The sequence below is a fragment of the Scyliorhinus canicula genome, chromosome 15, assembly GCF_902713615.1.
Source record: "Scyliorhinus canicula chromosome 15, sScyCan1.1, whole genome shotgun sequence".
NCBI lineage: Eukaryota > Metazoa > Chordata > Chondrichthyes > Carcharhiniformes > Scyliorhinidae > Scyliorhinus > Scyliorhinus canicula.
This window is the reverse complement of record NC_052160.1, coordinates 112,004,053-112,018,803: the sequence shown is the minus strand read 5'-3', so window position 1 is coordinate 112,018,803 and position 14,751 is coordinate 112,004,053. Positions and strand designations below refer to the sequence as shown.

The following is a 14,751-nucleotide window of genomic DNA, read 5'->3' as shown; positions in this document are numbered from 1 at the left end:
CCTCCCTTTCACGAACCCTGTCTGATCCTCACCTATCATCTTCGGGAGGCACCCCTCCAGCCTACCAGCCAGTACCTTTGCCAATACATTTGCGTCCACATTAAGAAGTGAAATGGGCCTATATGACCCACACTCCGTCGGATCCTTATCCTTTTTAAGCAACAGTGAAATCGATGCCTGCCCCAAGGTTTGCGGCAGCACTCCCTTCCCTATCGCCTCTTCAAACATCCCTACCATCAGGGTGCCAACTTATCCTTAAATTTTTTATAATATTCCACCGGAAACCCATCCGGCCTTGCCACCTTCTCTGACTGCATCCTCCCAATCGTGTCTTTTATCTCCTGCTCCAGTATTGCTCCTTCTAATATAGCCTTGTCTCCCTCCCCTTGCCTCGGGTACTCCAACCCATCTAGAAATTCCAGCATCTCACGGTCTCCCCCTGTGGCTCTGACCTGTACAACCTCTCGTAGAATTCCTCAAAAACCTTGTTAATCCGCTCCGGAGCCACCACCAACTTCCCGGCCCTATCCCTTACCTGAAGAATTTCCCTTGCTGCTGCCTCCCTCCGGAGCTGACCTGCTAACGTACGGCCCCCCTTGTCTCCATGTTCATAAACTGCACCCCTCGCTTGCCTCAGTTGGCGCACCGCCTTCCTGGTGGATAGTCGGTCGAAGCTCGCCTGTAGTTCCTTCCTCTTTCCCAGCATCGCTGGGACCCCATCCTCCGCATAACTCCTATCTGCCTCCAACATCTCATCTATTAGCCTCTGCCATTCCAACCTCTCCTCTTTGTCCAACCTGGCCTTAAACAGAATTACCTCACCCCTCACTACCGCCTTTAGAGCCTCCCAGACGACTGCCATTGACACCTCACCCGCACAGTTGAATCTTACATATTCCTTAATTACCTTTTCAATTTTTTCACAGAATACTTGGTTCCCCAAAAGCCCCACATCCAATTTCCACCCCGCCCTCTGCACTACCCCCTTCTCCAGCACCATATCCACCCAGTGTGGCGCGTGATCTGACACAGCAATTGCAGAGTATTCCGACCCCTTGACTCCAGCCAGCAAAGCCTTTCCCTCCACAAAAAAGTAAATCCGTGCATATACCCTATGGACTGCTGAGAAAAACGAGTACTCCCGTTCCCCTGGGTGCAGGAACGTCCAAGGGTCCACCCCTCCCATTTCCACCATTAGCCCAGCTAGCGCCTTTGCCCCCCCCTGATGGGACCAGCGAGCACGGCCGTGATCTGTCCAACCTTGGCTCCTGCACCAGGTTCCAGTCCCCCCCCACAATCAGCTTGTGTGTGTCTAAGTCAGGAATGGCTCCAGATACCTTCCTCGCAAATCCCGCATTGTCCCAGTTGGGACCGTATACACTTACCAGCGCCACTAATCTGCCGTCCAGCGCCCCGGCCACAATCACTTTTTTTTTATATATAATTTTTATTGGAATTTTTTACAGAAAATATAAAACATAACGACAAACAATGAAATGCAACAAAATAACCCATAATAACTGTGACACCCCCAGACCGTATCGGCGCATGTATCACATCCCCCCACCCCCCCAACCCTAATGAACAACAAAAGAACTTTAAAAATATTAAAATTAAATAAACAAACATAGTCATTGTCGGCCCCCCCCCCCCCCCCCTTTCCCTCCCCTTTTCCCTCCCCTTTTCCCTCCCCGGGTTGCTGCTGCTGCTGTCCCCGTACCCTATCGTTGAGCCAGAAAGTCGAGAAAAGGCTGCCACCGCCTAAAGAACCCTTGTACCGACCCTCTCAGGGCGAATTTGACCTTCTCTAGCTTATCGACTGCTCGCCCCAGGCCAGCTCGCCCCGCCTGACCCGTTCCCCATGGCGATAACGCCTCTTCTCTAACCCCCCGGCCCATGCCAGCTCCTTCCTGGCCATTCCAGCAGCAACCCGGTATCCCCCCCCACCCCCCCAGGCTAGGACCCCTCCTAGCCGCGACGCACCCTCCATGGTACTTCCGTGAGTCAGCTGACTTCTGCTGACCCGGCTGCTCCTGCCAAAACCCATCTCCTCCCGGCATGGGGTCATCCCCCTCTTGCCACACCTCCTTGGCCCCGCTTCAGCGCGGGAAAGAAAACCAGTAGAGGCCACGCCCCCACCTCCAGCTCCGCCCCCCCCTGCCCCGCAGCGCGAACAACCAGAGGAAAGCCCGCGCTTTCACACTGTCACACCCCACCCTTCTGACGCAGCTCCTCAAAATCCAGTTTCACCCCAACCCCCAGCCCCGTACCGAAGAGAACATATAAAGCACATGCCCCCAACGTTCCCCACTTACCCCACACCCATACCCAACAGACAAACCCACCCGGAAACAGAGCAAAAAGAAAACCAGCATAAAAAAAAACACGTGTCAAAATTGAAGAACAGCAACAGCAAAAACAGCAACGGTCATAGCGTGTCCCCAGACCCTAGTTCGAGTCCAGCTTCTCCGCCTGTACAAAGGCCCACGCCTCCTCCGGGGACTCGAAGTAGTGGTGCCGGTCCTTATATGTCACCCACAGACGCGCAGGCTGCAGCATTCCAAATCTGACCTGCTTGGCATGCAGCACCGCCTTCGTCCGGTTGAACCCGGCCCGCCGCTTTGCCACCTCCGCACTCCAGTCCTGGTAGATTTGCACTATCGAATTCTCCCACTTGCTGCTCCTCTCTTTCTTGGCCCAGCGCAGCACACACTCCCGGTCACTAAATCGATGGAACCGCACCAGCACCGCCCGCGGGGGTTCATTTGCCTTAGGCCTCCTGGCCAGCACTCTGTGAGCTCCCTGCAGCTCCAGGGGCAAATGGAAGGACCCCGCTCCCATCAACGAGCTCAACATCGTGGTCACGTACGACGGGAGATCCGACCGCTTCCAGCCCCTCCGCCAGGCCCAGGATCCTCAAATTCTTTCGCCTCGTGCGAACGTCCAGCTCCTCCAAGCGGTCTTGCCACTTTTTGTGAAGTGCCTCGTGCAACTCCACTTTCCCCGCGAGGACCACGGCCTCCTCCTCCCGCTCAGCGGCCTGCTGCTGCAATTCCCGAATAGACGCCGCCTGGGTCCCAAGCAGCTTGTTGGTAGTCGCATTCAGGGAGTCCAGCAACTCAGCCTTCAGCTCCGCAAAACAGCGCAGAAGAGAGGCCTGCTGCTCCTGCGCCCACTTCCACCAGTCCTTGGGTGTTCCGCCGGCCGCCATTTTATCCTGCTTCCTCCGCTTTTCTTGGGGAGCTGCTGCAGCTTTTTCCTTTGCCCCACTCCGGGTGAGCACCATAAATTATGGGGAATGCGCCTCTAGACACCTTCCCCCACCGGGATTCGTTGAGACAGCACTGTTTGAGGCCCTCAAATCGGCCCAAAAGTCCTTAAGTAGCGGGAGCTGCGGTGCCGCACCTACAAAGCCGATTTTCTGACCGCTCCACTCCTAGTCCAGGCCATCCACCGGTGGAGAATCTGAGAAGGAGTGTTCCCCCACGGGGAAAAGCCCAAACAGCACCACTGCGAGCCCTTAAAAGAGCCCCAAAGTCCGAAAATAGTGGGAGCCACTGAACGTGCGGCTTAGCTCTGCATCACCGCTACCGGAAGTCCGTCTCCGCTTCTTTAATGGCCTTGGTGAGATCTTTTCACAGTTCTTCCCTCTGCTGCTGGAATTCAGCTTTCATAAAGGCCCTCAGGTCAGCTTGAGACCTATAAGCTGGCCCTTCCCCCGCTAGCATGCTTGCTTTTGTTTGTTGCTGTTCAGACAAATCCTGCACTGTTTCTAAGGGTCTGATAACCAAGAAACATCCTATTCCTGGGGGAAAATACTCCTTGAACCTTCCCCCACGCCTTTTCATCGAAATTCCAACCCGTGCTGCCCAAAAAAGAGCTCTTTTCTGCAATCTTAGGCAGGAGCTGCCTCTGTGTGCACACTCACTCCATAATGCACACCCGGAAGTCCTCCCCGGCCACAATCACATGTCTACCCCCTCATCTGCCACTACCTTCTCCGTCTGGAAGTGTACCCTTTTGCTGACCAACACTGCTACCCTTCGAGCCCTTCCATCAAATCCAGAGTGAAACACTTGGCTAACCCAACCCTTTTTAAGTCTCACCTGGTCCTTCACCCTCAAGTGAGTCTCCTGCAGCATTGCCACATCGGTTTTCAGACTTTTAAGATGCACAAGCACCCTTGACCTCTTGACCGGACCTCCTAGCCCTCTCACGTTCCACGTAACTATCCTTACTGGGGGGTGTCTCACCCCCCCACCTTTCTTATCCATCATCAACATACCGCCGGGCCCTGCCCCAGAAGCCTGACCCACCCCTGTCCATTGTTAACATCGAACGCCTTCCCCCTCCCCCTCCCAAAAACCCCCCCTACCTTTCCCCCTGAAACAACATCCCCCAGCATCCAACCCTTCCCCCTCCACTCTCGCTCGCCTCGTAGGCCCATTGACATCTGCTATCCAGACTCCAATGTCCGCAGCCCTCCTCTCCTCTCACCTCCGTTCACTAGCTGACTTTAGCTAGCTAGTGCGGGTGGCTCCCCCCCGCCAAGACATATCATCTACTTCCACCCAATCCCAGAGAAAAAAAACCAAACCCAACAATCCAACCCATACAATTCACGAACATACCATTTAACCGTCGCAACATAGAGCGCCCATCAACCCACCATTAACTTAAACTCGATAACAATACAAAGAGAAGTAGATTACAATACAAATCCGTAAAAAGAAAGTTATAACATTTATACATTTTCCGGCTGTTCAAACACAGTCCACAGTCTTTCTTCCAGCTCCGCTCTTCATGTCTGTCCCAAGCCTTCTGCCTTCACGAACGCCTCAGCTGCATCCACTGTCTCAAAATAAAAGTCTTTGCCGTTATACGTTACCCTCAACCTCGTTGGGTACACCATACCAAATCGTACCCCCTTCTTGTACAACGTCGCCTTCACTTGCCCAAACGCCGCTTGTCTTTTTGCCAACTCCACCGTCAAGTCCTGGTAGATCCGGACCGTAGTACCATCCCACAGTACCTCCTGCTTCTGCTTCGCCCAGTTTAACACCTTCTCCTTCATGCAAAACTTATAGAAGCAGATAATTACTGGCCTTGGCGGCTCGTTCACTTTGGGCTTCGGCCTTAATGACCGATGGGCTCGGTCTAGCTCGTACTGGGTGGGGCTCTCACCCTCCCCCATCAGCTCCGCCAACTTCTTAGCGAAGTATTGTGTTGGCCTTGGGCCCTCTGTCCCTTCGGGCAAGCCCACAATTCTCCAATTATGCGGCCGTGAGCGGTTTTCCAAATCTTCCAGCTTTGCTCGGAGATCTCTATTAATCTCCACAGCCCTCCGCAACTCATCTCCCATCGAGGTGACCTGGTCACTGTGTCGTGACATGGCGTCCTCCACTTCTTTCATCTTCTCGCCCTGCTCTCTCACCTCGGCCAATGCCTTTGCCATCGCTACCTTCATCGGTGCAATTATCGGGGCGGTTGCCTCCTCCACCAGTAACTTCAATGCAGCCGCTGTCTCCTTTTTCCAGGCCTCCATGTGCCTCGCAAACTGTTTTTCCAGCTCCACCGCCATCGCCTCGGTCATTTTCTCCACCGTAAATAGTGTGGCCCCGCTTTGCAGTTCGGCTTCCGCCATCCTATCACCACTTTTATTCGTCTTCTCCTTCAGCGGCTTTCCTCCTTTCTTCGATGCTGCTTTTCGCATCCTTTAGCAGCTTATTGTTTTTCACTTTCTTTCTCTTCTCCTCTTTCTCCCTCCACCCTTCTGTCCTTCATCAATCTGAATAATTGTTTTTTTTAAAGACAAAGGGGAGGAAAAAAAAACTTCACCAAACTTCTTTAAATCTTCCAGCTCTCTTCCTTTCCCCTCTGTACTTATCCAGAACTCCCTTGGGACCAGGTTCCAGCCTTCTTTCTTCCTCCTAGGTGGGAGCCATTCGTTGTGGGACACCGCACTTACATGGTATCCTGGACTCGGGCCTGCCTCCTCGTAGCTCCGCCCCCGCTGCTCTGGCCCCGATGCCGCCCAGAACCTCAGCCCCCGCCGCCCCAACACCCGCGCAGGGTTCTTCACCGGTTTTTAAACCGGCCCCGCTGGCTGCTCGCGACGGCCCCAAAGGCCGACGGTAGTTGGGGGTGTGTGCCACGACTCGCGGCCACTGGCGGGAGCTCTTTGCGCTGCGGCCGCCCTGCGCGCCCACGCCACCGGAAGTCTCAAATCAATAATTTTAACAAGTCATCTCACCTCTATAATTTGATTATTGAGGCAAAACAATCATATATCATACCTCTGTAAAATCACTGCTGCATTGTAGCAATAAATCTACTTCGAGTTTGTTATATAAAGTAACAGATAATCTAAATCATTAGTAAAGCTTTTCGTATGAGGTTACCAAACTGACAATATCTAGGCACCATATTGTATTGCTAAAAGTTCTTTGCTTGCCCTTGTATACAAGTTGTATGCCAAAATTCTCTTGTTCTTTTTCTGTTTCTCCTCTACATTTGCCTTTCCCCTTTCTCTTGGTCTGCCTCCACGTAACTTCCACCACTAAAGTGTCAGCTTGACTTAATGATAATATTCCTAACTCTGAGTCAGCAGGTGTGTGAATGTCTGACTCGAGGATTTGCACACAGAATCTAGGCTGTCGAAATTCCAAAGCAACTTGTTGCAGTTTCTGCCCGCTGTATTTATCTACAAATCAACAGTTTTAATTATAACTTCAAACAATTTATTAACTGGGAAGCAAATTGGAAACATCATGAAGTTTTGAAAATCACTAAAGAAATGCAGGTTTGTTCTTTTAATCCTATTGACTTTGCTCAGTGTTTTAAATTAATTAAGTAAGTTTTGTTTGCATTATAAACAAAGCACACCCGTAGTCCATTCACGGGCTGAACACAAAACTAAACCTTAGTGCACGACTACTACCAGTGGAATAGAGCATTAGTATGTAACACTGACCCCACATATACATCAGGTAAGTATGGCAGGTTGTCTTGCTAACAGGACATTACTGAACCATTTGAGTTTTTACTTTTAGAGTTTGTTTAAATTGACTCCAGATTCTCAAACTGGTGGGATTGGTTCTCTGAATTGTTAGCCTTGGTCTCTCAATTACCCAGCCAGTAACATAACCACTGCACTACACCACACCATAATACTCTGCCGTCACTGTCCAAATCACAGCCTTCACTTCTAGCACTATAATTCCATCCCAGATCCCTCGATCATTAAAAGCTTCTTTAAAACCTACTTGCAGATGAATATCCTGTAAGTATGCCAGTCCTTAATGATTTTGACCACTGTTGTTTCTAGTAGCCATAGCTTAACTATTGTTTGTAATGTTCTATCTGAAACCTTACATTCTGTTGCAACAATACAGATATAAATAACACCTGTGACCCAAGCAGCAGAAGAGAGGCATGATGACCAAAAGAATGGTTAAAGAACTAGGTTTTAGGAGACTTTTATGGGAGAACGAGGAAATAATGTGGCTGGATTTTAAGGAAAGAGTTCTAGAGGATAGAGACAGGATAGCTGGAGGCTGCAATTGGACAGTGGAACTGAGAAAGTAGACAAAGGAAACCAGAGTTGGATCTTTAAAGTTCATTCTTATTGTAGAATGTACAATTGCTCAATCAATTTATTACAAAAATCCGAAAAAAATAATCTGAGCTAATGAGTTTTTCTGTGTTTTTATAGTTTTAAGCCTTTTGTGGATTATGTTGCTTTTACTGAAGTACCAAATGAAGAAAATGAAAGAACAACAACAAGCTGTATATGAAATGGTGAACAAAATCATAGGTACTTAATAATCTTTAATAATCTTTATTGTCACAAATAGGCTTACATTAACACTGTAACGAAGCTAAAAACAAAATCTGTATGATGTTGCTAAAATTTTAATATTTGTGTTTATGAGTCATTGCTTATGTTTATGTGTGTTCAGATCAATGTAACTTACCAGGCAATGTGTTTGTTTTGTGATTGGCACAAATGCACCTATGTTCTTTTTCTCATGCTTTCTGTTTCTCACTTGAAATCTGTAGACTCTTATACTGGTAATGTCACAGTTCTTGGTAATGACATAGAGTTAAGGTGCTCAGTGGTGGATGCCAAATTAAGCTAGTCCCAATATAGTTGTAAAACTGAGCATTTGAATTAGATGATATTTTTAATTTATTTTAAAAAGCATTATTGGAAAATGCTTTGATAGGTCGATGAGTTTATCCAGTCAATCATACATGTCAGAAAAGTCCCAAGTTCACTATCAGGTTAATGAGAGGTACGTGATCTCATCCAGGCATGAATAGAATCACCATATTTTTAATCAATAGCCCAGATCTACTGGGCTCCGGATAGCGAGACACTGGAGGTACCCCAAAAGATACTTGAGGGACCCATTGCAAATCCCAACTTATGCACAGCCCTGGTACTTAGGTGGGTAATTTAAACTTTGATTTCAAGATTTAGGCTGCTTGGATGGCTTCTTGGTTGGCTAGAACCATGCAGACTTGAGCTTTTTGTCATATACTAACCATGGTCTTTATATGGATTTACTTAGGGTTTTAACATCCGGTAGAGTGGTAATTGAGCCAGATTGTCTCACTCCTTGAACCTTGAAATCCAGACAACCTAATTCGCCCAACCTTCCAACTCAGGCCAGGCGAGACCTGGACAAGTACAATGCAACCCCGGAGTCTAGCGTTGAGGGCAGATCAGTTGTAGGTACGGAAGGTGGAGAGAATTGGGTCTGGTTTGGGGGCGTGGTGTTAACAGTCCCCATAGGGCATGGGCGAGTCTCGTAGGTTGGGTGTTTCCTTTGGGAGGTATAGTCCCTCGGGAGGAGGAGTAAGGTATTCAGGCAGTGGGGAGGCCTGTAGGTTGGGGGAGAGAAGGGCGAGTGCCCTGTGAGCTGAAGAGGGTGAGGAGGAAGTCCCTTATAGAGGAGGGGTGGTCATTGTGGGTTTGTACAATAATTACCCAGAAGCGAGAATTGGTTTTAATTATTCAAACCTCTTCTGGGTAACTATTGATGTAAGACAGTCAGAACCATCTAAGGATTGTGATTTAAGTTGTATTTGTGAGTGGATCCCAGTGCAGGGCAATTGTCTATAGAAGTTTGCAATTTCCAGGCAATTGCTACGCAAACCTTGTTAGGGAACTTCTAGGTGCGGTTCCCCCACTGCATCTACAGGGTACCCCCATCCCCCAAATACAATGCCCTTGAGCTTAGAAGTTGCGACCCATAGTGTTTTTCACAATAGATGTAAAACCAACAAAACACAAAATAAATCAGCTGGAGTGTCAAAGCATTCCAAAACCCATAGCAATGTTCACCTGCCAGCCACACAACCCCACCTGGTGGAGTGTTCACTTCACCCCGCCCCAAACTGGTCATCCCCTGCTCGGCCACCCAACTCTCTCCTCCTCAATCAAACACTCCTCCTGACATCAATCCCTGACTAGCCCCCAACTACTGGCACCCTCTCTACCCACCTGACCTTTGACCAACCAACTCTCCCCCACCCCCGACCCACCCTAATCTCACCCACTTGCATTTACCTTCTCTCCTGTCAGAATGGTAGGGATCTTTAAACTTAACAGGTTTACAGCAGCTAGTGCTGTAAAAAGGGGGCATGGTTTTACTTCCCCGAACCTGCTGCACTGCTCAGAAGGGACACCAGGAGCAGCTATACTGCCCATTTCTCAGCAAATGTGGGTTGCTGTGTGGCCAAATATGCAGGTCCAGACGAAGGTAAGTAACAAGAAGCGGAATATCAGTCCGACAGTGATTGTCACTCCACAGTTCTGTGTCAATACTTCTAAGTTAGCTTGGGGAAGAATTGGCTTGGATTCCTACTACTTATTGTCATTCAAAGTGTCCATCCTCAATATGAGCATACAATAGGATATGATTCAGCTTGGCATTGATTCCAGAAGAGTTGACTACCTTGTTGACACATGCTCTTGAGAGTTTCACCTGCAAAATCACAATTTTTGTCAATATTCAAGGATAACTTAACAATCATAGGACCGTATTTCATCAAATAGTCAGTGCCAACAGTACATATTGTGTCTTTCAGCTAATGCCTTTGTCTTGTAATTATGTATGTCAGCTTTTTGGGTTCACAAAGGTAACTTAATTTTTAAAACAGGTGTAGTTCGTGCTCACAATCAAGACTGGGAAAAGGATTTGGAACTCATACCTTATGTACCTATTCCCCATGTCCGTGACACACTGATTCAACCAGAGGACAGGTATGTTATTAAATTACAGAAAGAATTCTGTCTGAGTGTTCATGTACCTTTCTTTTGAAACTCCCACAAATGGATGTCTGCACACCTACAGATCAAATGTGGATTATATTTTTCATCAAAAGTTTATTATTTTGACCTGCTTCACAATATTTAAACCAACTAAACCTCATTCACAGTATCCTGCTGATTAATCTTATCCGTAATGTAGCAATATTTCTCCATCAAAATAAAAATATTATTGGAGCTAATGCCACAACCCAAAATTTAAGTATCTTTTTTGGTAGTGGAGTGATAATTTAATTTATACTAATCGTGCAGACTGACTTTCCATGCGACAAATATTTTATTTTTGCCAAGCACATTGATAAAACAGTGGAATGTTACTGTGCTATTCACATTACTGTGCTATTCACATTATTTGCCGCAGATAAAAGGTTGCCTTTACTTTGACTCTATCACTGTCATCAATGATCCTAACCAAAAAAGTAAAAATCTGCTGGTATATGCAACCAGACATCGCCCCTCCCTTTCTACTACTTTCAACTGAAAAAAACATGCTCTGAGTTCCTTGTTTTGTGTGTAAAAGTTTCTCTCACTTTCATATAAGTTGCCCACTGACTGCATTTCCATCATGTAGTTCGCCATAAAAATACCAAAGCAATAACGTGACACTAGACAAAAGAGAAAAAAATAGTGCAGATGAATACAAGCAGTGCTTGACTTTATGACGTTCAAGTTATGATGAATGGCTCTTACAATATTTATACATTGACACACTGTTTCAGCTTTATAATGTTGGTTTCAACTTTATGAGGCAACGGCAGCACATTCATCTGTGCGCATTGATGTTGTGCAACATCCACCTCTATGATTCTTCAGCTACTCTGTCCTCCAGGCACTATACTGTCTTCATTAGGTCGAGCCGTCTTTATTAAGTTGGATACAAGTATTTTATTCTGTTAATCCACCTGTGAGCCAATGTCAGTTTTTATTTAGCACAACCATCACAATTTTAATGCATTTATATGCTTATGTTGTATTTAATATGCACTCAGACTCAACAAAAGTTCAGGGTTAAACAGGCAACTGAAAATGAGGAATTGCTCCATTGTATCCCCCACACTAACTGAAGAACTTGTGCTAAGGCATGCAGGCATCAACAGCCGCTTCAGTGACTTGGCAGGGCAACAGTTGAGAGCATTTGACACGGCCGGGGTATCCCATGATTGATTTCCATCCTTTGTTCAGGAACCAATCCCCTATTATACCATTGCTCCTTTGGGGAAATTGATTCCAACTTAAACGTTCCAACTTACAACGTAGTTTTCAGGAACCAGTTGTGCCCTAACTCCAACGATTGCTTGTAGATCGTATGCCAAGACTATAATCTCATGTCTATTTTGCCTCAAAAGAACTTATTTAAGACATACATCTCTTTGTTTTTAGAATCCCTACAGTGCAGAAGGAGGCCATTCGGCCCATCACCTCTGCACCCTAACCTAGGTCCATTCCACAAAAAGCAAATTTTAATACTAAATTGATAAAACCTTATTTTCAACTTTCTTTTGCATCAGGAAAAAGCTGACGAAGACCTGGCAAAATGCTGTTGTGTTTCTTGAAGCAAATGAATCCCGGATTCGTACCGAGACTCAGAGAATAAATGGAGAGGATTTCTTAGTGTGGAGGTGGACACAGCCTTCATCCCTCTGTGACTCAATATGATAATTTACTCGATGTATGAAGTAGGAAAATTGTGCGCCAACCTACTGCAGTGCGTTGGCATACTAGAACCCTTTTACCATGCAGTGAACAAATATATGTTTGTGTCTGAGGTCCTCTACACAGCAATTGATCTTAACTGGGCCATTTGAAGGCACGTGCCACTCCATGAGAAGAAAGAGTAAATCAGTGAGTACCTTGGACCATCTTGTAGTTGCTGTAGACAGATTTTTAAATTATTATTATTCATTGTTGGGATGGGGGAGTTATGAGCAAGGCCAGCATTTATTGTTCATCCCTAATACAACTGAGTGGCTTACTATGCAACGGCAAAGGGCAGCTAAGAGTCAACCATATGTTGAGGAACTGGAGTTGCAGATAGTCCAAATTGAGTAGATGGCAGCTTTTCTTCTGACAGGAGTGACAATCTCCCAACAGTTTTCAGTTTCCAAGTTAAGCTCAGTTCAATTCTCATGGTGAGATTTGAACTCTCGGTCTCCTGAATTATTAGCTGAGGCCTTTGGATTACAAGTTTAGTAACAGAAACAATGCACCATAGCTGTATTTATTAAAATTGGTAGAGATATAGAAGCAGATCATTCGCTTCTTCTAACAACTAGAGGACATGCACAGTATCTGGATATACAAAAAGGGCCAGGAAAAGAAAGATTTTCAAGCTGACAGCAATAAAATGATACGTAGCTTTGAACTACTCCTATGTAAGGGGGCTTCAATTATTGTCACCCTAGATTTAAAACACGTGTTCAGATTCTGATCCCGTCTTGTCCTATCATTCATTTTGATTTACGAACCAACTTTAATAAATATATATATACGCATACAATTAAACTATTTTACACATTTTGGGGTATATTTCCTTTCGTATTGTACATAACAAATATTCTCTTTGTAAACAGGTTTGTAACTTCAGTACACATCAGTTTTCCCTGGCACCTCTTCTATACGCACATTTGCTCTATTTCTGTTTTTCAACTCTAGCAGCAAAGTATAAAGGAAATATCCACAGTTAGGTAGCTCAGACTATTTGTAAATGGCACTTTCTTATTTAACTTTATTTCTTAAAATGCAAGCTCATCCTTTTCTACTTTAAAGGATGAAAATAGCTTCATGTGGTTATGTAATACCTGATCAAAACTGATGGTTGAGTTGCAACTTTCTGACTTAACAAATGCCTATTCATGTATTTTATATGCGACTTAATTGTTTTGCATATTAGAGGAAGACAACTGGGAATGTTTATTAGGAAAGCTATTTCTTAGCTGAAAATTATAGCAGGCAGTGTGTTTGAATTTTATAATTCTTTTAGAGGTTTTTCTATTTATTCATTCACAGGATTTAGTACACCAGCATTTATTGTGAATCCCTGATTCTTTTTTGATATTTTTTCTTTTGCATGAAGAAATGTGGTTAAATTAGCATATATATATATATCTTAAAACATAATCATGCATGAACAAAAAATACTACATTAAGTAAAATATTTCAAATTGCACAGTTTCTTATTGTATTGGTATGTAAATGAACTTTTTCATGGTTTCTATTTTGCTTCTAATTTAGTGGACTATGCTTGCAATGTGCCAAACTGCTCCCAGTAAGGAAGTTAAACTTCTTAGTATTGAAAACAGTAATTGAAGTCTATTAATTATTGCATGCTTTTACTGATTTCAGAGGTCAACTTAACATTATTTCTATGCAGTTATCAGGATGGAGGCTTTGGTTGGAAAATAGGAAAATGGCTCATTGCTTTCAAATGTTAAAACTTAATAGTCCATTTGTATTAAGCATTCAGTGGAGTTTTTTTTATGTGGGCATGGGTTTTTAATCTTTTTGTAATTTTCAGAACCAAAAGTTCTCAGAGTTTAATAAAATATTAAAACAATGTTTGTGAATTTATTAAATATCTGAGTTTAATTAGAAATTCCAGTTAAATGAATAATTGTGGAAGGTAGCATGAATGATATGCCCCATTCTAAATTGAAATTATTATTTTAAGTCAATATCAGCAATTTAAAATCGTTAATAACAAATGTTGAATCATCAGTGACTTAAAATACTTGTTTGGCGATAGATTAATTGTCAGTTGTATTAATCAGACTTTTATCTGCTTTCTGCTCTTGCAAAAATCAAGGGATATGTTTTTAAAGCAAATTTTCTTTTAAAAGTAAATTGCAACTTAAAATGCTGCCTGATTGCACTGGGTCAGGGCAGATTTTATGTTTGGTGACATGCAAATGAATTTGAATGGAAACCCGGAAGGGTGAGGCGGGAAAACCTTTCAAAACATGTACAATTTGCACTGGAATCACTGAATGCCGAAAATGGAAACTACTCCATAGTAATCAAGGACAATAATTCATCATTTTCACTGACAAATGGACAGAAATGTATCATTCAACCTTGGAGATATCCTAGAATATCAGGCAATAAGAAGGAACAAAGATGAATACAGCACGGGAACAGATCCTTCGGCCCTCCAAGCCTGTACCAGTCATGATACTAACCTTGGCCAAGCCCCTCAGCACTTCCTTGTGCCGTATCCCTCTATACCCATCCTATCCATGTATTTGTCAAGATGCCTTTTGAATGCCTTTAATGCATCATTTGTTACTGGTTCTCTATGTCCAATCATGACCATCAATTAAGTTTTTATCATGCATAGTATATGCGAGTACTTGACCAATCACATTAAAGGTCCACATGTTTTTTTTATAAACAGACAATTTTATTGAGGTACTTTT

The 14,751-nt window shown here is 44.8% G+C and overlaps 1 protein-coding gene across 1 annotated transcript in view; it reads left to right on the top strand.

Annotated features, from left to right (window-relative positions):
* LOC119978255 (LEM domain-containing protein 2-like) overlaps window positions 1-13,892 on the top strand; it is a 34,831-nt gene extending 20,939 nt beyond the window's left edge. The window contains exons 7-9 of the mRNA XM_038819735.1: window positions 7,715-7,816; window positions 10,171-10,273; window positions 11,848-13,892. Coding sequence (XP_038675663.1) covers window positions 7,715-7,816; window positions 10,171-10,273; window positions 11,848-11,995 — 353 coding nt within the window. The 3' untranslated portion in view covers window positions 11,996-13,892. The remainder of the gene's footprint in view (window positions 1-7,714; window positions 7,817-10,170; window positions 10,274-11,847) is intronic.
* Window positions 13,893-14,751: the final 859 nt, after the last annotated feature.